This window comes from Branchiostoma floridae, chromosome 16, assembly GCF_000003815.2.
Source record: "Branchiostoma floridae strain S238N-H82 chromosome 16, Bfl_VNyyK, whole genome shotgun sequence".
In the NCBI taxonomy this organism is placed as follows: Eukaryota; Metazoa; Chordata; class Leptocardii; order Amphioxiformes; family Branchiostomatidae; genus Branchiostoma; species Branchiostoma floridae.
In genome coordinates this window covers 765,515-789,405 of record NC_049994.1, presented here as the reverse complement: position 1 = coordinate 789,405, position 23,891 = coordinate 765,515, and the positions used below count along the sequence as shown (strand labels likewise).

At 41.0% G+C, this 23,891-nt stretch overlaps 1 protein-coding gene across 1 annotated transcript; it reads left to right on the top strand.

Annotated features, from left to right (window-relative positions):
• Positions 1-689: 689 nt before the first annotated feature.
• On the top strand, positions 690-21,505 carry LOC118403898 (trichohyalin-like). The gene is made up of 7 exons (XM_035802753.1): positions 690-1,083; positions 10,600-12,382; positions 14,675-14,754; positions 15,293-15,380; positions 16,776-16,934; positions 18,550-18,672; positions 20,913-21,505. Exons 1-6 carry the CDS (start codon positions 931-933, stop codon positions 18,642-18,644), a joined length of 2,358 nt encoding a protein of 785 aa, XP_035658646.1. The 5' UTR covers positions 690-930; the 3' UTR covers positions 18,645-18,672; positions 20,913-21,505.
• The last annotated feature ends 2,386 nt before the right edge of the window (positions 21,506-23,891 follow it).

Genomic DNA, 23,891 nt, shown 5'->3' with positions numbered 1-23,891 from the left:
TTTAATTATGTGATTTTGCCACCGTCCAAACAAATCTCCCTGCATCGAATTTCGAAAGAAAGGACAGAAATTGAAGCTGCCTTGACTCATGCGAAGCACATTCCCACAAGAAAAATGGCTTCTATCCTTCTCTGATATGCAATATCTTGCATGCCAAGCTGACGAAATATGGGCATAGGTCAGAGGTCTCCTTCCCTTTGGGATATTGTTGTGAATATTTGAGTTGTCTGTAATGGTGCTGACGGCCCACGATCTCACTGGCCCCTGTAGGGTACTGCCAGATAAGTGGGGACCGGTCACGCAAGGCGTAGGAGGGAGCAGCAAATTGGAATATCCTGTCACGTCATCAGAGGTTGAATCCCTGAGCTATTATCTCACCCTTTTATTTGTAAAAATGTCATGATTTATTTAGTCTTCTCAGTTTTCTAAATAATGCAATGTATTCTGTTTGTACCCACCACTTTTGAATTAATCATTCGTGGAAAACGTCAAAATTCAGTGACCCTCCATCTTTACCATAGTGGGCGTTTATTGAATTAGCTTCGATTTTCGTTCTCTGTGCAAATTACATCTTTATAATCATGTAATAGGAAAATCCGCGTTCACACCTTTCTGATCAATTAGGAAGCCCGATCACGTACTAGAAGTCCCTTCCGTGTCAAAATCCAAATCTAAGATAATAATGTGAGCCTCGTGATTGATTTTCTTCCATGGAATTCCAGCAAATGCACACCTAGGCCCCATAACAATATTGCGTTGCCATGGTTTCGCCATTCCATATTTATGTTGGTAGCATTATGGGTATGTAGATTACTCCAGAGACACCTCGTTCATGGGCATCTTGTTCCTGAACAGTGCGAGGTGTTGTGCTGCGCGTTTCGAACCACACCTTGTTCGATGTCATACAACTGATGAGAACATCCTAGCATCATGCGGATCGCCATAATTTTCGTGGTAGGCGCTCTTTTCTTCTCTGCCGATGGGCACCGCATTCCCGTTGAGCGGACAATACAGGAGTCGGTGCAGGAGGAAGATATGGCGGCGCTCCGAGAGCTGAGCGAACTCCTTGAAAGGCTGCCCAAGGTAAGGACAAACAACCACAGGACCATGTTATTTCGACGACTTTGTGAAAGGCTATGGAGTATGTATAAAGCACAAAGAAGCAACAAAATACCGGCAGAATGTCTATCATAGGTAAGTTAAGCTGAAATTCCCCAATCTGGGATTGAACAAGAAAGATGTTTATCTGTATATGAAATACTTGCATAATAAGGCGTTCACTTGAAGGGGCATTTGACAATTGACAACAAACACAGTTTTTGAAAAATTGAAAACGAAATTACATGGATTTAGCATGGTTTAGAAATAAAATCACACCGGGAGGTTTTGATGCAGATCAGATTTTTAAAAAGATTATGGCGGATAACCCGAAACAACGAAGAAGACATGATCCTAAAACTCTATACGATCAATAAGACGCAACGCACACATAATCACAAATAAGGGTGTGTTGAAACATGAATCGCCTTATCAGTGGTGGGAGAATTGTGGAAGTGTGCAACACTGGATTTGGGCCCATCAAGTCACTTGCACAGACGTAGCATTAAATCATCAACCTACTCATATTAAAAAGAAATCAAATGGGCTCTAATATTTGAACAATGATGTTAGCACTAAATAGCAGTGTTCGTTGAAGGGGCTATAATGCATAGTCAGATCATTACATTCAGAGACCTCAAACTACAACAGAACTGTACGAATTTCACCAACAAGCTAACATCCCACAAAAACCAATGGAAGCCGCAACAATAGCTTCTCTGGCAGAACAAGTCTTTACGTCAGAATTAAGAATACTTAGTAATCCTGCTTTCAAACGAAATTCCAATTTGCATAACATGGATCTCACATTGTCTGGCACTGCAATGTATGCATAGGATCTTATCTGCATAATCAATGGGAACCATTTAGAATATGCCAGTCGTAAAGGATAATATCATTTGCCAAGGTATAAGGTCTAGCAACTCTAATAGTGGTACCACGTAGATGTAAGTAAGGTTATCAGTTTAGGGGCATTGTATATGGATGTATTACCCTCGCCAAGAAGGTTGTGTGTGCGTGTTTCTTTGCTTTATTCAGTAGTGTATACATAATGCTGTAACACTGTTCTTCCTAGAACCCATTCAAGTACAAATAATGACATCTAAAACAAAAATATACAATATTAAACGTAACAATTTGAAATAAACATAAAGAAACAATACAAAAAACTAGAGTTCGGCGACCTCATACCTCCATGAAATATTGAGTATTTTTGTCGATTTTATGTTTGTTGATAATGACTTGTATGTAATGATATTCGTGTTATTTCTACTAGTTGTGTGGATAGTTATCACATTGGGCACTATGGTAACATGCAGCAGGTGTGGAGAATCTTTATGATGCTTATATTATCACGTTATGATAGTACTGGCAACTTGCAAGGTAGAGAGTATGTTTCAGAATTCATAACAAATAACTGCGACACATCAGGATACAAACACATCTTCAACACAAGCAATAAGACACAAAATGTCCATCAACCAATACCCACATATAGGTTACGGGGACAAATTTATACCAGATGTATAATAATCCAAGTACATACCAACACAACATCAGCATAACGCCACGCGGAGCACGAAATATCTAACAGCACAAACGAAGTATAACACACCAGGTCCCCAAAGGCACAAATGGATAAATACAAAGTTAATTATCATATTCAAATTGTCCGGGATCTGCGAACAGTTGCTCTAAGGAGTCAACTGTTACTGATACCCTAAACAGTTGCTATACGACGTCAACTGTTCAGATAAGGGATTACCAAAGACATCCAGATAATAGATATATAATAAAACCAAGTACGTACTAACACAACTTCAGCGTAACGCAAGGCGGAGCACGAAACATATAACAGCACAAACGAAATATAACACGTATATGTCATGACGCTGAATGCTATGTCTACCACCCAAATGTCATGACCATTTTATGTCAAGGATAAGAGATACATTGAAAAAACTGCTATGATAGATTATTCTCATTAATTATGCCAATGTCTAATACTTAAAATTCATGACCATAGCTTGTTCAGAGCACGAAATAGCAAAACCGGAAGTTGCACTGCAGTACCAAGGGAAGTTGCTAGGGGGCCCAAAATCTAATTACTTCTAGCTTTCATCACATCCCACCAACACACCAAGTATGAAACCAATCTATCTAGCCGTTCTTGAGTTATCTTGTACACAGACAGACAAAGGCTACTAAAAATATAACCTCCATGACATTTTATGGAGGTAATAATTAAACATGAATGTGGTAAGCGAAGGTCAGAGGTCAAAGTAACGGAAACATAATCCGAATATCATATGAAAATATAGAGCAGAAAATAGATCTAAAGATCTGATCAAAAGTGATCATAGAACAACAAAAGATAAATACAACAAGAGTTCGTAGACCTAAGACCTGCATGTAATATATTGGGTGTCTGTAGACCTATTGTGTATTTTTCCCTTTTCGTCTGTGGTGGTTGGAAAAGTGAGCTTTTTACCGTGTTGGTTGTGCACCATGCAAAAGTCTGAAATTCCATTTTCTGAATTTGTAAGTTTGGACATGGATGAACATTACTCATTTTGGATTTCATAAGTATACAACCAACCACAGTACCTTGAAGTTGTTGAGAGGACTATTTACTACCTTTTTTTGTCTCAGATGGCCCATGTAGTTATTCTGTCACATATGATATATTCAGTACTGATATCTTCCTATTTCAACGTACTGACCTAATGCGGCTGCTAAATCTCCTTGGTGTGTGTTCTTCCAATGATATTCATGACATATTTATTTCTGGGGTGTTACATCACTTGACATTGGAAGGTTATTTGCATAATTTGACCAATGGTATTTTTAGCAGTAGTAGTAGTTCCATAGACAATATGAATAGTGGTAGCCCCCATGCATCAGCAACAGTTATAGTCCCGAGGGTACAGGGTAGATAGCTGGAAAGCTTCCGACACTCTCCTACCAAATGAAGCTCTCCAGACCCCTTGTGAGTCCCTTCCTCGTGGCACTCACCTACCCAGAAGGGAATGGGTGGACCTGAACAGAGCAAGGTGCGAAGTAGGTAGGACCAGAGACAACCTACTGAAATGGGGACGGGTGAACTCAGCTGAGTGTCGTTGTGGCCACCCTACCCAAACTATGGGACACATTACAAAGGACTGCGTATCAGACCCCAACATCTCCAACCAGGACCTACTAGAAGCTAACAAGGAGGCTGTGGCCTGGCTGCAGTACTGGCACGGAACGATATGATGATGATGATAGTCCCCAGGGTGACATTTTATTCTTTTTATTTCTATTCAATCCATCCCACCCAAACCTAAATCTTTTGTAGTATCTAAGCGAACTTTAACATCAGAATGTAATATTCAAACTGTCCTTGTCAATCCCATTTATAGATGGCAGCTGCTGGCAATGGAAACTTTGAAAAGTTCAGAAAGCTGTTGTAGCTAGAGCGAACACACCGGAGGAAACATCCCCCAAAACCAATGAGCAGTTGCTTTAATAGAAGGGGAAAACATCATAATATATATTTGCAGTGACAAAATGCAACAAACAACCAAACTTAAAGCAGAACAAAGCTTCCACCACTTAACCCTGCCTGTACTATAGAGTAAGCAGGCCCAAAAATCAAGTGAATGTGACTGGCCCAAAACTACAAATTATCTGCATACAGTATGGAAATGGCATCACCAAAGAAACACAGGAAAAATCACACACATACCTTTCTCCGATGCTCATACTCTATACATTTCCCCTCCACTTTATAAAGTTCTTCTTCTTCTGTTTAACCATGATTGCCAAACAGAACACAAGAACTTCTACAAGAACTTTCAACACAGTACTATACAGCTCTGGAAGCACCACAAAGAAAAGACTAAGAAGCAAACTCAAATCATACCTAACCAATACAGCAACAGATATATCATCTGTCAGGAGACACTGTTGCCACTAAAACAGGTGATACAAAGTAACCTGATACATTGAAGGTGACATAGGCCCCTGCAAAACAATGGTTCCACATGTAAATTAAGAGCTATCAATCAACCCAACCATCACCTGTTTTTACAACCAAGCAGATATTGGTGGGGACACCCGAACCACACAAAACAGGGTCAACCTACAGTATCAAGTTCAAGAACTAGGAGGCCCAAACTCAAACCTGACCATCAGGACACTAGCACCAACCAAAGTTCCAAATAGCAGCACAATCGCACGTTGCGTTCTGGAGATACAGAGCACGCACTATGCCCGCACAAAAGGTAGCCTGCAGTGTCAAGTTCAAACACCAAGAGCGGCAAAATAAAAATTGAGAATTAGGCACCTACCACCAACACATGTGCTAAAAATCATTGCACCCGCACGATCCGTTCAGAAGATACAACGCCGGAAATACCCCTCCTGGACACATAATTTGACCTGCCGTGTCGAGTTCAAACACGACAAGGCCCCAAATCAATCCTAAGCAACAGGCAGCAACCCCCCACCCATACACCCAAAATCGTGGCCTTGGTGTATAGATGGTGACGAGGTATTCTTGTATCTTGGCTGACGTTGAAAGATTTGAGTCTAAGGAGAAAGAAAAGCTATTGTTCCTTTCTTCAGTTATCCTGTTTGGAATGATTTAACAAAAATGCCCCTGCAGTTCCAAAACTACATGTCAGGGGCTCCAACCTACTCCACCTTGTCCTGACGTCAAAAGCTACCTGCCACTTAAATGTCAATGCAGGAGACAAGAGATGAAAAAATGCATACATGGAATATTCTCAGTATTCTCAATGTACAAATGTACTCTTATTTTGCATAATTTGTATTTAACAAAAATAATGAAAATTTGTTGAGTTTCTTGAGTTATTCTCTTCAGAATTTTTTTAGACGCTAGTGAAAATATAACCTTCGCATATATTATAGTTCGAAAATGGTTACCTGGTATTTTACTACATTACTGTGTATGTATGTGTATTTGCCTTTGGACAACATTGTAAAGTGAGTAGTGGTTGCAGAAAAGAGTACTGCATGGTGCTTTGTGTATATGTAGTGGTTTGTGAACACCATAATTCATGAATCTGTGAATAAGACATTTAGCCAAGATTCAAGATAGATTCATTTCAGAGGCAACCATTCAAATCAGTGCTATAGCAGAAAACCTCAGGTACCCATTTAACCGATACATTTTTTGCAGTACAGTAAACCTGAATCTGCTCTCTAACACTGTGAAATAAATGTAAAAACATCGCATGTTATTTCATGTGTTAAACACCATGTTGCCTTTTCAAATACCAAGCAAAATCCCCACGGTATTTCACGTCTATTGTACCTGAAAGTGATTCTAATTTGGCGATTGGTTATCGAAGCCTACGCCATGATCATCGAGCATTTAGGTGCTGTGGCGTATGCACACGTACAACTACGAATGTCACTAAGTACAGCTACGAATGTTATCATTATAGAGGAATGCGAATAACCGCCCCACTGGTAAATTGTTTGCGCATGTGCATACTGATAAGTGTAGTTCCTATGTGCTTCGCCGAAATCCTATCATGCAACATAGAAAATGCAATAACATAGTAGTTGCCGTATAAACTAGAAATGCCGCGGCGCCGGTATTTGCTTATGAGCAGATTCAGCAATTTTCACTCCGACCTTCTCCTTATGCAAAGATGGACTGTTACAGAAATTGAGTTTGAAAAAAATCACCCCATGCAAAAATGGACACTTCAATGTCTTGACTCGAAATCACGGCTTGTTTGCTTGCATGTCTGCTTGTTTGAACCTTTATTTATTCATTAGAAGCTCAAATCGGCTGCAGGCCGCTTTTCTGGCGCACGGTACGTTCATATTAGTACTGCACTGTCATCGCACTTTTATTTCTAGGGGCCCATTCTACCATCGCGACAGGTGAAGATGAAAGAATAAGAAAGCAAGAATACGAATTGAATGCGAATTGAATACGAATACAATATTTTCACTCCGTACCGTACCGTGAACATACAAAGGCCACGGATAATTTCAGGCCGTATATAATAGCGGATAAGCTTGAAACTCGCAGCAAAGCTACTTTCTCAAATTGGTTTTCACGCTATTGGTCATCGTCACAGCACAAGTGCCATGGCAGCACGCATGGTACTGCTCGGATATCTGAAACCGAATGTAAGAGCCAATTACAGGGGGTGATATCTCAAACTAGTGCAGTGTGTCCCTTTTATATGGAAGTATCCATGCATTGTCTTAAAGGCAAATCTTTGAACTGATTGTCATGCACATGAGACAAAGATTTTGCCGGGTCCCACTCACACACCCTCATGACATAATATTTCTAGCGTTCTCTCTTCCCTCTCAACGCACGCTTTTCCACTATCAACACACACATAGGTACATGGTATGAAGCTCAAGAGAGACGACGAAGGGAGCGCAAGTGTGCACTCCATTTGGCTTTTATTGCATGTGTCTTGAAAGTATAGGGGGAATTATTTGATAAGCTGATGACAAACCGCTACAGATGGGTTTGGCTGTATTGTTATCCTCGCTTCTGTTCTCACTAACATGCTCCCAGAGTATGAATATTGCAACAGTCGGATCTATGGGAGTCTATATATAAGTAGAAACAAAACATCCACGATCATTTTTATTACACCCTACAGCGGGTGAATGAAAGATTTCTTCTCGGAGTAATATGTATTCAAGATCCGGACGACAAAAAAATGTATTGTGGCATCTTGTGTCTTGCTGTAGAAGACTGCCATCTTGGATTTGTCGGTGCATATAGCTGAAGAAGACTAATTTGACCTATATGTTTGCATATTAAATACAGGAACCACTGCCTCTGACATAAAGGCACGCAAAGGCGCAGGGCAATTAGGATCTCCCTGAAAGCAGTAATTGAGGACTAAAATAAAGAACTTCAAGGCATTTGCAAGGATGGAATTCCTAGACATAAGAGGTCCAATTGGGGTACTCAGATGTCCTTGGCATGTGCAATCTTGTCTCATTTCATGAAATATTTGTAACGTTATACGGTAATGATTCTAAAACAATCTCAAGTCCATTAGAATTAAGGGACTGTGTTTGTTTTAAAGAATGCCTTTTACGTCAGCAAGAAATGTTGATTTGTAAAATCTCGTTATTATACTGCAAGCGGTCCAAATCTTAACATGCCACGAGTCATGTTTGCGGTTAATGTGGGATTTTACCAGGCTGACGGATCAAGTAGTTTGTCGTCGGCAGACTAAGAACATTCTGGATGTGCAAGGAGGTCAAGTCAAAGGTCATCATAAGATATGCGTAAGATGTGTATATATGCATACGTACCATTGATGGATTTATAGTATAATATCATATAAATAACTAGAGTTATCCATATGATGCTTCCATGAAATGGATTTCATGGAAATGACTTAAACATTTGATGCTCACCCTCAACTAACTTACACATGTGACAAGTATCAAGTTCCCATCATTTATCATTAAGCCGTTTTTCTATTCTTTATTAATTGGTCATTTGCATGTTTGGCATTTTCATGTTCCATGAATTTCATCAATGTAATTCCAATTCCATCACAGTTACGAAAACAATGGAGTTAGATAATTGCCAGGATGTAATCAGTCAGTTTAGTATGGTGCATCAATGTTTCATTCGTAATTTCAGGGTCAGAGTTAGAGTGGAATATCTACAGTTTTTAGTCAAAACACAGTGGAGTAAAGTGTATGGTAGTGAACATTGATCACGCGAGGCGCGCCGGTGGGATAGCAATATCCACATGTTGAGGGGGAAGTGTCACATTAGCAGCCCCTTACTGGGCAAACTTACGGGCACCCTCCTTTAGTAAGCCAATCCCTGGTATATGCGGCCATTATTAAATGGGACCGTTCCAGCCAATTCCCCATTTCGCATCACATAACTTGCTACCCCGGGATGTGCGGGATGTGAAAACCCACTAAGTCTCACAGCCAGCACCTTTACAGTTACGTCAATCGTGTACTTGCACACACTAAACAATCAAACATCTGTTGATTTTATCGCAACGATATAAGTTTCATATTTGCGCTCAAATAACCCAATCTTCCACAACCTGTCCCACGTTCTGGACCCCTCACAAACTGTGTACACCTCTCAATGTAATATGATATCCTTGTCGTCGCGAAGGTTGGAATATGTATAAACAGGTCACGTTCCACCGGAGGCGGGGCGGCGCTTGACGTTCGGATGTAGATATCTGCCAGTCGAAGCCCGTTTAATACTTGCTAATGAGACATCCAGGACTTTTTACGACTACACTGGTCTCACTGGAAATTCCTTGTTGGTCATTCTGAAACTGAAAGTGTACTTACCTATCAGTTCGGACCATGATTAACTAACGTGTCTTCACTTTAATCGGTAGATAAGAAATGCAAACACAGACTATTGTAGCTATTTCCAGTGGCAAGTATGGTGTAGTGTAGTGTAGTGTCGACGAATTTGATATCGCTACACCAGCGTACAAATAATGCAACAACAGAAATAGGACACAAATAATTCAACATAGAGTTGGTAGGTTTTCTTCGGGTGGTTCTGACACTGGCCGCGGTAGCGGGCCGTCCTCGTCACGCATGGTTAGACAGAAGCAGAATTTACTCCATCTTGGAAAAAAAAACAATTTATTTGATGTTTTCTTGTCATGTACGTATCAGATTCAAACTTGCACTACGCAGTCGGTTCCTCAAAATTGTAGCAAATTTTCCGAGAAAGAACGTGGTAGGTTAGGTAGCGGCGCGGGTGCGAGGTCGCACCATACATTTTGTATCTTCGGAAGGATTTGTTCCGGTGTGTGACCCTGGCGCTAGCCACGGCAGCGCCGAAAGATCGGGGTCCAGTAAAAGCATACTTTGCCATATTCTGCTAAAGAAAAACACACCTTTGTGGAAATTTATTTGATATTCTTTAATTTTCACGTATCAGATTTAAACATGTGCGGAACAGTCGGTTACTCAAAATTGTAGCAAATCTTCTAGAAATATCGTGGTTGGGAGCGGCGAGGGTGCGTTCTAGACTGCGAGGTTATGCGTCAGTTCAGAAACAAATTGGGAAATTGGGCGTGATACGTTCTCCGCCCTCCGCGCGGGGGTCTGCATATGAAAAGAAGCCAATTTCTGCCAAACCCCGAACTTTCGACGGCACGGGCGTGTCGAGAAAATGTTTATGAAAAGAAGAGGCGTGTCTGAAATCTATTCATTGATCGTCTAAACGCGGTTAGACGTGATTTCACGCATATCAGACGCGGGTACACGCATATCTAATCGCGTTTTACCCGAGAATTGCACGAGTTTTAATCGCGATTTAAACGAGAAGTAATCGCCACTTGCATGACTTTTGCACGCGATTAAATCGCGTTCAGACCGGACTATAATCGAGATCTGTACTGTAGCTTTTTCAGCTGCAGTTTCTGATATCTGTACATGTGTTCTTTTCATGCTTTCTGTGTTCTTTTCATGCTTTTGATTAAGCATCTATATATCTTACAGGTTCTCAATGAGCACAGGACCGGCGAAGGGGAGGAAGAACGAAAGAGACACAAAGAGGAGGAGTACGAGCCCATGTACAAGAGAAGGAATGACGAATGGGAGGAGGAACGAAAGAGACACAAAGAGGAGGAACACGAGCCCATGTACAAGAGGGAAAATGACGAAGGGGATGAGGAACGAAAGAGACACAAAGAAGAGGAGTACGAGCCCGTGTACAAGAGGGAAGATGACGAAGGAGAGGAGGAGGAACGAAAGAGACACAAAGAAGAGGAGTACGAGCCCATGTACAAGAGGGAAGATGACGAAGGAGAGGAGGAGGAACGAAAGAGACACAAAGAAGAGGAGTACGAGCCCGTGTACAAGAGGAAAAATGACGAAGGAGAGGAGGAGGAACGAAAGAGATACAAAGAGGAGGAGTACGAGCCCATGTACAAGAGGGAAGATGACGAAGGAGAGGAGGAGGAACGAAAGAGACACAAAGAAGAGGAGTACGAGCCCGTGTACAAGAGGAAAAATGACGAAGGAGAGGAGGAGGAACGAAAGAGACACAAAGAGGAGGAGTACGAGCCCATGTACAAGAGGGAAAATGACGAAGGGGAGGAGGAACGAAAGAGACACAAAGAAGAGGAGTACGAGCCCGTGTACAAGAGGGAAGATGACGAAGGAGAGGAGGAAGAACGAAAGAGACACAAAGAGGAGGAGTACGAGCCCATGTACAAGAGGGAAAATGACGAAGGAGAGGAGGAGGAACGAAAGAGACACAAAGAGGAGGAGTACGAGCCCATGTACAAGAGGGAAAACGACAAAGGAGAGGAGGAACGAAAGAGACACAAAGAAGAGAAGTACGAGCCCATGTACAAGAGAGAAAATGACGAAGGAGAGGAGGAGGAACGAAAGAGACACAAAGAAGAGGAGTACGATCCCATGTACAAGAGGGAAAATGAAGAAGAGGAGGAACGAAAGAGAGACAAAGAGGAGGAACACGAGCCCATGTACAAGAGGGAAAATGACGAAGGAGAGGAGGAACGAAAGAGACACAAAGAGGAGGAGTACGAGCCCGTGTACAAGAGGGAAGATGACGAAGGAGAGGAGGAACGAAAGAGACACAAAGAAGAGGAGTACGAGCCCATGTACAAGAGGGAAGATGACGAAGGGGAGGAGGAGGAGCGAAAGAGACACAAAGAAGAGGAGTACGAGCCCGTGTACAAGAGGGAAGATGACGAAGGGGATGAGGAACGAAAGAGACACAAAGAAGAGGAGTACGAGCCCATGTACAAGAGGGAAGATGACGAAGGAGAGGATGAGGAACGAAAGAGACACAAAGAGGAGGAGTACGAGCCCATGTACAAGAGGGAAGATGACGAAGGAGAGGAGGAGGAACGAAAGAGACACAAAGAGGAGGAGTACGAGCCCATGTACAAGAGGGAAAATGACGAAGGGGAGGAAGAACGAAAGAGACACAAAGAGGAGTACGGACCCACATTTAAGCGAGGCGATGAAGAAAACCAAGACAATGAGGAGCGAAAGATATATGGAGAGCCCAAATACAAGGAAGGGGATGATGATGGTAATGAGGAACAGAAGAAAAGCAAGGAAGGAGAGTACGGAACCACGTATCGAAGTGAGGGGGAACTACAGGAACTCCTTAAGCTTCTGGAAACACGAGAGGAAAAGCGAAAAAGACACAAACATGATTCATGGCAGATGTACCGTAGACAGGACGGAGGTGAGCATGTAGACGACGAACTTCAGAATCGCGACTGGAAGTTTCTACAGGAGCGAGGTACGTGACATAATAACTTTATTGCGCAACAGCTGTACAAGGTATAAATCATGGCATAACATAAATGCAGAATACATAACTATAAAAGGATGAAAATGGTCTTTTACAATCATACGAGGAATTTCTAGCGTCTAGACATTCTTTAATATATTTTTCTATGTATACCATGCAGCGGTTATCACATGTCATAATGTGTCTAACTTTACTATTTGAGTCCATTGAGGTAAATCCCGGTATGTAAGTGAAATGCGTATAACAGAATATTTGAGGCATGCAATCAGAAAGTGATATTCGTCTTCAATTACCTCTGGACAGAATGGACAAACCCTCTGGTCGACAGGAATGTTTGGAACCTTCCGGTTTCTATGCTTAATTTGTGACAGCCAAAGCCAGAGTGACATTAGCAAACAAGATTTTTTTTAAATTTGTTCAGTGGTGTTAGTCGACAAAAACAAGCGAGCCTGTCGCCAATAGGTGAACTTTTGCCTGAAATGATGTGTATAACGTTTTGGATAATTGCAAGTATGAAACGCAAAGCATCTTATTTGACAAATTAATTGATGACATCTGTAACTGATGAATTGTATTAAGTTCATCAATGGTTCAAAATTGTCAATAGATTGTCAATCAACGTGAAAAAAAACAAATTCTTGCAGAAAAGAACAAGAAGTACGACAGAGAGAAAGCTAGAATCTTTATCGATGGCAAAGCTATAAATCAATCAAGTAAATAAATCACATGCGCTTCTTAGGCATAATAAAAGACGAGAAGTTTTCATGGAAGAACCAATTTTTTTTCCAAAACAACTTCAAAAAACATTGGCATCATAAGAAAAATCAAAACCTTGCTATCACGAAATATATTCATGGTTCTTTATTACAGTTTGATTTATCCTTACCTAACTTACTGCAATATTATATGGGCTAGCACGTACACTACATCTATCAAACCTCTGTACCTCCTTCAAAAGCGCAACTTACAGCCAATACCTCATTCACAGCACACATAGCATCTCCATTTCATGATTTAAATGTTATGACGGTATTCGACATCAACAAATTTCAAATTGCCATATTTGTACATAATATTGTACATAATAGCTCTTTCCTACCACAGCAATATAGAGGTCTTTTTGATTTAATTTTCAATTCCGACATTCACCAGACGAGGTTAAACAAAATCTTGTCAAAAGCAATACACAATAAAGTCTAGAGGCCCCACCATATGGAAAAAATTGTTTAACAATGTTGCTTATCAATACTCGTTTTAAAAAGCTTCTAAAGATAGATATCATTGAACATCCAAGCATAATGTTCACCTGATTTGCTTGTTTTCCTTGTTTCGTTGTTTTGTGTCTTCGTTGGAATTTGATAGCAAGTGATTCAAAAGACACATAGAACTTTGTTTTGTATAAATTCCGACTTATTTCTAATTGATTTGTGTTATGTTTTGTATCATTTCGTTCAATTTGCTTATGTATAATTTGATTACATTTATTTCATTCTAGGTTCTGGAGGGGGAGGCCCACGAAAAGCCCCTTAGGCCTCTGCCCTCCCCCTGAATGTATGAATATTAATACATTTTACTTCAAGTGATATATGCGAAGAAATAAATAAAAAGAAGACTATTCAGTCATAACAACACTAAGGGTTAAATACGCATTCCGTAAATTAAACGTTACCGTAAGGGCATTGAAACTTGCCCCAAAGTCTTCCAAATTATGCCCGGCCCTTAATTCCCTGCCGTCTCATTTGCATGCCCGAGGCTTAAACGATGCCATAACATAATGAAAAAGGCCGATATTGCTTATGAGCATATTCAGCCACCTCCTTCCTTATGCAAAAATGGACTGTTCCAAATTGGAATTTTTAAGAAATCATTCCTGCGAGAATGGACTCTTAGGTCTAGTGGTGTCGATGTATTGGTCCTTGTGTGTGCTCTTCCTGTACACCAGAAGATTCACTGTGCCTGTGTGTCTCCTCTGCATAAGGTTTGGATAAGAAAGTCAAAGTCATCCCGGATGATGAACTAGGATGAGGGGGTACAAACTTAAGCCACGTTTGGAATTGTGTTCTCGCCGCAAAAGCGTCACCTAAAGTGCCTAAATATACCGGCGAGATGCAGAATTCCAGTTAGAAGCTATGAGGATGCTGCCTGAGAGACATGGAAACGTAAACAAATTACATCTATTTTTAGATACTGCATGGTTGTGGAACCTGATGAAATCTTACTTCGGTATATCATCTATGCATACAGGACATGATTTGGTATATGTATATATGTTATTCACAGATGTTGGAGCAGGAGAACCGCTTGAAGAGACCAAGAAGGGCCACTGGTGGAGTGGGGAGAACAGATATGGGAATAATGCGGTGAGAAGTCTTCACTATCACTTTATTCTTTAGTTTCTTCTGCACCATCATCATCTCGGATGAGTTGTCCGGAACAAGTCCACTCTCTTTCTTTACATGCGTCAAGTGTCAAATGTCAAGTGTCAATGCATAGATACATATAGAGGTATCTCTTGGATGACCTTGGATGATGCATGTGTAGTCACAATATTTGAGAATATCAGCAATATAAGGCATTTCGTGTTAAAGGATTTCTGTCTTGTCCATTAGTTATATTAGTTAGTCAGTTAGAATAATTTACATGTTTGAAATTGGATATTTCAATGCAGTTGTGCTTTGCCTGTGTCAGTCTAGCTGCAACGTTCTTGTTGTCACTAATAAACAATCAGATTAGGATAGATTTCGGTTATAGGGGCAACTCCTATCTCCGATTCTATAGCCATTTGGCCACCCAAGGCCACTAAGCAGGTGGCAAGCTATTGTTTACCAATAATTATCTTAACCCTTCTAAAGAAGTCTAGAGTTTGAATAATGTAGTGTTGGGAACATGTTTGTACAGAATTGTGCAGGGATAGGGGGAACCTGCAAAAGCAACGATGACTGTTGTTCCCGGAGCGAATGTGCCCTTCGATATCGCACTCGTGAGGGTAAGTTTATGATTCAAACTCATGTCTACATCTCACTTTCTCTAGCCTCTATCATATATAATTTCATTTACTTATTTATATTTTTCCATGATGTATTGCACAATGGCACTGCAGGCGGTAGGTCAGAAGATGACGGTCGGCGCCACGATTTCCGACCCCTTCACACGAGAGCAAGAATGAGCCGGAATGCCGTCAGAATGAAAATGCTTTTCTATCCCTGGCAATTCCTGGCAATTCGTAGTGTGTTCCAGAAATTTTCATTGCATTCCAGCTATTTGTATCCGTTCTTTTGGCTGGCCCGAAAGTTTTTGACATATTAAAAACTGTCGAGGTGCATTCGAAGTGGAGAAATTACGAATGGCATTCAAAGTGGATTCTAAGTGTATATTAACGATTCTAACTGCAGTATGACCGCTTTCTACGGCACTCCAACATTATTCGAAACATTCTTTAATCTCATTCGAAAGAGAACCGAAACGGCAAGCCACTTCGAATTCTGCCAGAATGCGGCCGAAAGAATAGCTGGAATGCAGTGAGAATTTCTAGAATACACTACGAATTTCCAGGAATAGAAAAGAATTTTCATTCTGACGGCATTTTGGCTCATTCCTTCTCGTGTGAAGATCCATTGGGAATTCCAACCCGAATGGCCCCGAATGTGGCACGAATATTGCAAATACTTTATTCCGGCTGGTTCTGCTTGATTCCTGCTAATTCGGTTTCAGTTTGAAGGTCCTATAAATAGGAATGAAATATTTGCAAAATGCACCCAGGTTGTCACCCATGCACAAGGCTGATGACAGAGATACCCCCAACTAGAGTTCCACGACCCCATACCTTCGCCAAATGATTCTACCCTTTACAACTGCTGTATTAATTTTTTGTCATTAATCATTACTCTTGCCCACCAAATAGATATCGTCAGGATCCGTTCAAGGCTTTCAACAGACACACACACAAACATACATAAATAACACATGGTGTTTAGTTTATGGGGGGAGGGGGCGCTGGTTGCCTGGTTTCAAAGTTGGCTAAGTTTCTCTATTGTCTTGGAAGAGTGTTTGCTCAGAAATCTAAGATAGTTTGCCGTGGAAGGCGTTTCGTCCCGCCCGTCAAACTCACCAATTAGAGAACCTTCTATAGCCGACTTTGAAACTAGCTTACCAGCGCCTACTTATAACATAAAAGGCCAGCCAAGCTGGAAGCCTGCGAAGAAGGATAAAAAGAATAGGTTTCTAGATTGTTACAAGGGTCCGAATAAAACATCATTGTCATCATTTTGGTCGCGTCTCCCGGACCAAGTTAACTATTTTAGTTCGAGAGTTCATCATGGTCTCCCATGAATAATCTTTGATGAACATACCAAGTAGGGCTGAAGTTTCGTTATCTCCACAGGTTATTGCATGCCAAGCTGTAAGGACATGCGGGAAGGAGACAGCTGTGTTTTCTGCCCATGTCCGCAAGGCTTGAAATGCAACGATGTGGTCCAAGGAGGGAAAATTCGCTTTGTTTGTGACAAGCAATTTATGGCACGAGAAGCTAGAGGCCATTTAGGTAAGATGGTTATTTCCCTTAAGTCTTAATTGTCGATAACAACAAAGTGACTGATTGGTTGAGTGAATGACTAATGGCAGCAATTGATGAGAAATGTCTTTAGAGTGACTCAGATTGACCATATAGGATATTTTGCAATCACTATGCTAAACATTTCAAATTCATCGTGAAGGTGCTGTTTTCACGCCTCTGTGATTCTACTTGGGGAGGGGACTTCGACTTGTAAACTAGCAAAAATCAGTCCTTCGGTATGTAAGGAAACGCATGCAGATACAGTTTAACTCGCTCCATATCTTCGCTATCTGAGTTATTGAAAGTTTCAATTTAATCGCAAATATGTCATAATCAAATGCTATAGCAATCATTATCATATAGCCAGGCGCCGCGGACCAATCAGAAGGCCCCGTTCCACGTTGGTTATGATGCCGTAACACTTAGATTCCGGCCAGGCCGGTGTGTATCCTCCTTCCGATTGGTCAGAATGAATCGACACCGGCACCGGTGTCGATTTGCATCGACACCGGCACCAGTGCCGGTGTCGATTCATTCTGACCAACCAGACTGAGCGATGCACACAAGATATGCATGGTTTGGCCAATCAAAAGGAGCGAAACATATGCCACAGAAGAGGGAATAAGTACAGACTGCTAGGAGCGAATAGCTCCTTCTGTTAACATTGATAAATGAGCGAAAGACTGCAATGTTTTGGATATTTTCTGTGGAAATTTTGGTTTCAAACTGCAATCTGTAAACAAATGTATGTACCAAGGAACAAATGCGAACTTTCAGAAATTCGACAAAGGAATTCACTAGTCTCCAAGCAGACCCATCGGTGCCTTAGAGATAATATATCAAAGCTGGTAAAGGAGTATAGCCGGCCAAAGGGAGATAGCCGGCTAAGGGAGTCAAACGGGCACCGCCATACTAAGTCCCTGGCCAGCTACTATCTCTAAGGCACCGTTGGGTCTGCTTGGAGACTAACGTATAGTACCAAGGGATCTATGCGTCATACAGGAGTTTGCAAGTTTGGGTAGGCTCTATGATAATAACGTTAATGACCCGCCTGTTCCTCGGTGTACATGGTGTCATAACGCCTGGTCCTTTGCTATAACCACTTCATAAAACCATCTCGTTCGCTTCGCTCACTCGGTGGTTTTATTCGGTGGTTATAGCAAAGGACCAGGCGTTATGATACCATAAACACCTCGGGGCGGGTCATTAAACCTTAAATAATGAATGAATGAATAAATGAATGAAGACCTTTATTGCACATTTTTGCCCCACTGGACTAAGTACAGGTCACGTGGTAAGAAACACATATATGTATCAATGGAAACAATTATACACATCTATATATGCAGATATGAGTCTAATCTATTCTAGGACATTCGACTTCCTCTCGCTTCTTGGTAATTGCATAAATGTAGCTAGCTGTATGGTTGTTTAGAGTTGGTTTATCAAAAGCTGTCAGGAATATAAATTTCTCTTTACTACTCAAGTATCTAAAATGGGGGATATTTACTTAATACATAGTCAATACACTTATACAGCAGTCGATTGAAGTTTTTTAGTCGATTAGTTTGACTACTTGGGTTGTTTGAATGTGCTGTTGTAGAATGTCTGGATGACCGTGACTGCAGGAAGAGAGGTGGCAGGTACTGTTTCAAACACCTGACCTTCCCGTTGTCTTCCCGCTGTATCGGCATGTAGACCTGCGGATCAACAGTTCTACGCAAACGTACGTAACATGCGTGCTGCTTATAAAGGTGGGGTCACACATGCGTATATATTTAAGTCCGGTGCGTATGAAGCTCTTAGTCTCTACCAGGCTCAACAGGTCGCGGGGAAAATAGTACAATTTGGACAAATATAGATACATAACATACCAGATGAGTTAGCTGACCGAAAGGTATGGTTAATGACCCAGCTAACTCTTCTGACACGTTACCTGTTTACGTTTTTCCAATTTCTATTATTTTTCCAACAACCTGTGGAGCCTGGTGGAGGTGAATACTCCCATGCGCGCCTCATACGGACTTAAATATATACGCAGATGTGACCCCACCTTTACGTGGAGATAAAAGAAGCTTAAACGATCTTCACCAAACGTCCCCAACTACCACTTGCCTACATGTCAATGACAAAGTACATAGAAAGGCATATGATATTCGATTGCTTTTCATCATTATATGAATTCATTGTTCTGTGGAACCTGGCATATAGGAAAATGGAATTATTCACGTTTTATTGCAAAATTGTCGTGCCGCTCACCCTTAATATAGAATATATTTTCGCCACTGACGTGAATTAGCTTTTCGGGATTTAGTTCACTCAAAAGATCCCAAGAACTTTCAGAATCTACCAATCTACATTTCACGGATTGGATTAACAAACACCGGTCCGGTGGAAGTCCAGTGGAAAGGGGTGCCGACAGGCTCAGTTGACATTTTCTGTGGAAACGTTTTTTTACAACCATCATTATCGCACGATTTGGGTAATCAGATGACAAGGCCACTGTACCGTTATCGCGTACTAGTACCAGGAAGTGTTCCGGACGACCAAATCTCCGCGACCGAAAAGCGCTACGAAGAACGGGCTTTCTTAAAAATATAAACGACCATACATTGCTATAGGGATATCCGAAAAATGTTGAGCCAAAATTATCGTCAAAACCTAGAATTTACGTCTTACTATTAGGGATTACTGTACGGTTAAAACAAATTCATTGAGTCATTATAAAATATAGATTCTGTGAATACTAAAATTAAGACGTAATTTGCATAATTTGCCCTTCATTATGTACATCTCTGCCTAAAATACCTGCATACTAAATATCATGGAAATCCATCGTTCCTTTCTTCCGTTATTCTCATTCCAAGTTTGAATGTAGCGACTCCTGAATGTAAAGCCCGGGTAACACGTAGCGTGGCCTTTCGAGCTTCCCCGAACCATGGTTGGGAGTGAGTCGGGAGTAAAGTCGGCTGTGGTTAGCTGGTGGCTGGCTGGGCCAAACGAACATTACGATAAATTTCAAAACATTCGGCTGTTGACATGAGGTCTGGAATGGGTTTCTTGGTGGTTGGCTGAGTCCCAACTACACCATTAAATTCGGAAGATGGTTGGATCGGTCGAGAATCAGTCAGCTGCTAGAGGTCGGGAGTAGGTTAGAGAGCATTCGGGGCTCGGTCGGGAGTACTAGCAAAGAGTACTACTAGAGTATTGGCTGGGAAAGTGGTCGGGGCATATCACTCGCAAAATGGTTGTTGCTAAAAGATGGGCGTTGCCTAAAACTGGTCAGACTGCTTCCGACCTCCCCATTGGTTGGCCAGTGGCTGGGGGTAGCGTCCTTCGCAGATTTCGGGAGCAGTAGCAGCCGGGAAAGGAAGGGTTGCGGTAAAACTTCCTTTCTCGATACGGAGAAACATAGCCTACCCCATTATGAAAATTGCTAATCAGAGATCCCTAAAAAATGAGCGCTACCGCTGTGAAGGAGGGCGTCACGGTCTGCTATGTGTGTCCGGGGCTTTACGAAAGTGATCGACTCGGAACATCCCAAGATCATTGTTTTAGTGAACACTCTCAACTTGGCGCTGAAACAGTTTGAACGTATTGAAACGATTTGACAGAAATGTATTACCTGGTTTGTATTATATCTGGGCCGTGAAAAGTTTTCAAGTAATACAATTGAAGTGATAAAAGCCTTACATTACAGTGAAACGCACGCACGCATTTTCCTCTCTATTAGTCAGAGGGACACATAGTTTATAGATAACCGATGGCTGGTTGAAGGTACCATGAGCGGCAGTCAGACAGTCCCATCAGCTGTAAACTTTGCACACGGGAAAAACACGAAAATGAATCTGACTGGTGGCTGCCTTTCTTTTCTTCCCGATACTATTGTGCTGGCGAACCATTTCAGTCAGACTTCCAGCAACTGGTGCATTACTTGTAATCTAACATTTATCTTGTTCTTTGCAGGACGTTCACATCGGTTTAAGACACAGGACCGCCTTTGCTGATGGTATATACACATATTCGTGTCATGAAGTGTGCATTTGTTGTGCGCCTGTTGTGTATTTTTGGTCCCAAGCAATCTCGACGTAAAGCAATAAAGACCCCATGTGAAGCATGGAAAAGAAATGTAATACATGATTATTCCTGACACAGACGGAACGTATTACTTTCTTTCAATGTATTTATACCAGTGATTTCTGCTGCATGCTAATTATGAGGTAGTCGAAGATAATACAGCATTCTAATGTTAACAAAGTGGTATATTTGTTTACTTTTGAGGATTTGTCGGACGCCTTAGTTCACCAATATTTAATGATGATGTATCGTATCTTAAACTATGTGTAACATGTAAGGATATCTTACGCAACGCCCGACGTGTATCGAGAGAGGCATCTCGGAACAGCATGTCTTGTGATATATAATCAAGAACATTTAAAGCGCAGGTATTCATAATCAGAATAAGTAGGGAACATGAACATGGCTTGATTACTGGAATGAACAAAAGAGAATGTCTATGCATGTTAAAAGATCTAGTAAAAAGACCAACTCATCTTGCGTTCGTTGTCTTATATTGTTTTATTTGTTATATATCAAAGAAAGTAGTGATGCCCCAAAGGGAAAGAAACCCATTTACCCCATAGTCATGGTTGTGCATACCATGAAGAGTGTTAAGTTTCAACAAGCAAATCTTGCCACCGCCTGCCAAATGTTACCGACATATATACCACATATTCGGTATGAGTATGGAAGGAGTCCCTGTCAACGCTCCCTATCATGCCTAACCAAATTTTGGACATTTTTGTCGCTGACTTAGGTTTGGAGTCCATAGATATTATAGCGATCCGATTTTCAAAAACGTCCATGAATGCATTCCGCGAGGAACCTATTTTGGCAGTATACATTATTGCAATGTCCTCATAAATCATGCAAATTAGGTCCTCATTTTACCTGCCACCCAAATGTCAAGACCATATGATGTCCGGGACAAGAGATACATTGAAAGACTGCTATGATAGAATATTCTTATTGATTATGATAGAATATTCTTATTGATAATGCAAATGTCCCCCAGTTTGCATAATTAGTACATTAATGTCTGTAAGAATCAAACAACAGTGCTCAGGGTCAAAAAATCGATTTGGCTCATATTTTGCACAGTGATAGTACTTGACCCACAACCCCTCAAAATAGCTTTCTTTCCGGTCAAAACTCATTGTTGCCATGGCAACAGCCCAAACAAGTTTTGAGGCCATTTTCACAGATTTTTGCATGTCAGCAACATGGAAATTGGCCAAGTTTAGGACCCGATCACCACCAAATGCTTTAACGCAAAAAAAAATGGAAAAGGATCTTGTTAGAATGATGACTACGCTTGAACAAAATAGGTGTGATGTTGATGTTCATGTAGCTTTCAGTCCATGGGCAGCCTCAGAATAATACATTTTACAGGCAACAAAAAACGTATTTTTTTGCCCAACTTTGAGAAGCAATAAGTCTCAAAGTGGTGAATATTTTTGCTTGAAATTTACAAGTCTAGATACATAGAATAGCTATTACATGAATTCTTGCAAAGTTTGGGTTCTTATTTTGTTAGCGTGTGGTTGCTACCAGAAGTAGGTCACTTTCCATGATTTTGAAAAAAAATGTGATTTTTTGTTAACTTTGACGTACGAAATCTGACAAACTAAGATGTTTCTTTGGTTCATATTTCTATCCAATATAGACCGTAATATTGTCTATCAACTGCATGCTTGCTGTTGTATGTATTTCCTCAGCCGTATGGCTGTCCCTGACAGTAGGTCATTTTTACACTTATCCCCAGATTTGGATTTTGGGCCGTCTTTGAAGTGATGAAAACACCAAAAGTAAATTCTATTTCTGACTCCACTTTTTATCAGATAAAGACCTTAGCATTGTCTGTTGAATGAATGGTTTTAAAGTCTGGGGTCTTGTTTCATTGCCGTGTAGTAGTCTCTGAAAGTAGGTCATTCTAATCCTTGTCCCTAAATTTGGATTTTTTTACTGTCTAACATCAAATGTAAATTTTATTTCTGACTCCAATTTTTATCAGATAAAGACCTTAGCATTGTCTTCGCGACGCACCATGAACGAGCATATAACGAATGCCCACATTGATCACCATTTAGTACCGTACGTTCTGCGATTGGGTTGCGCATACTACGCGTACTGATAGCGTGATCGTCGCACACTCCAGATTTGGAATAGAAACAAAGGTGCATCTGAGTCCAGACAAAACAGATCATCTCAAGATGGCAGATCCAGGACCGACGAATTTGTACCGAGGGCATGGAAAGATGGTCACAACTTGCAAGACACCATGAATGTGACTGGTCCCAACAGAGCCTCCAGGGAAGGGAAGATGTAGAGGAGCCTGCTCAAGCACTGTGTCAATTTGTGTAACACACGTGTCATTTTGTGTAACAGATATTCGAATTTATTTGCCGAAAATACTACTTTTTTGTGTGTTGAACCACATGATATAATGGTGCAAAATAGAGACATATTACAACTTTGAAAGAGGGCGTTAGGTTTCATAATTGTTTAATTTACGTGTTTGATAAACATCTTAAATGCGTTTTGTGGTTTGTATGAGTGTGATTTTTACAGTAGTTGGAATACTAAGATGATATAGGGAATCATTAAGGACAAAGTGAAAACAAACACAATCTTAACAGGGTATATATTTTTAAGGTAAATGATGGCCCACATTACTGTAAAAGTACAGTGTCGCTGCTTCACTGTTTCACTGCTTCGCAAATAAAAAGAATCTCTTCACTGTTTACTTATAAATATTCTACTTGCACATGCGCTGCAAACAAAAGTATGCGCAGTACAAAGTGTTCCTCTTACAGAAAGGCTCTATTGGCAATGCTCGCAAACAAAAGTATATGTAACAGAAGCTGTTCCTCTGACACACCTGAG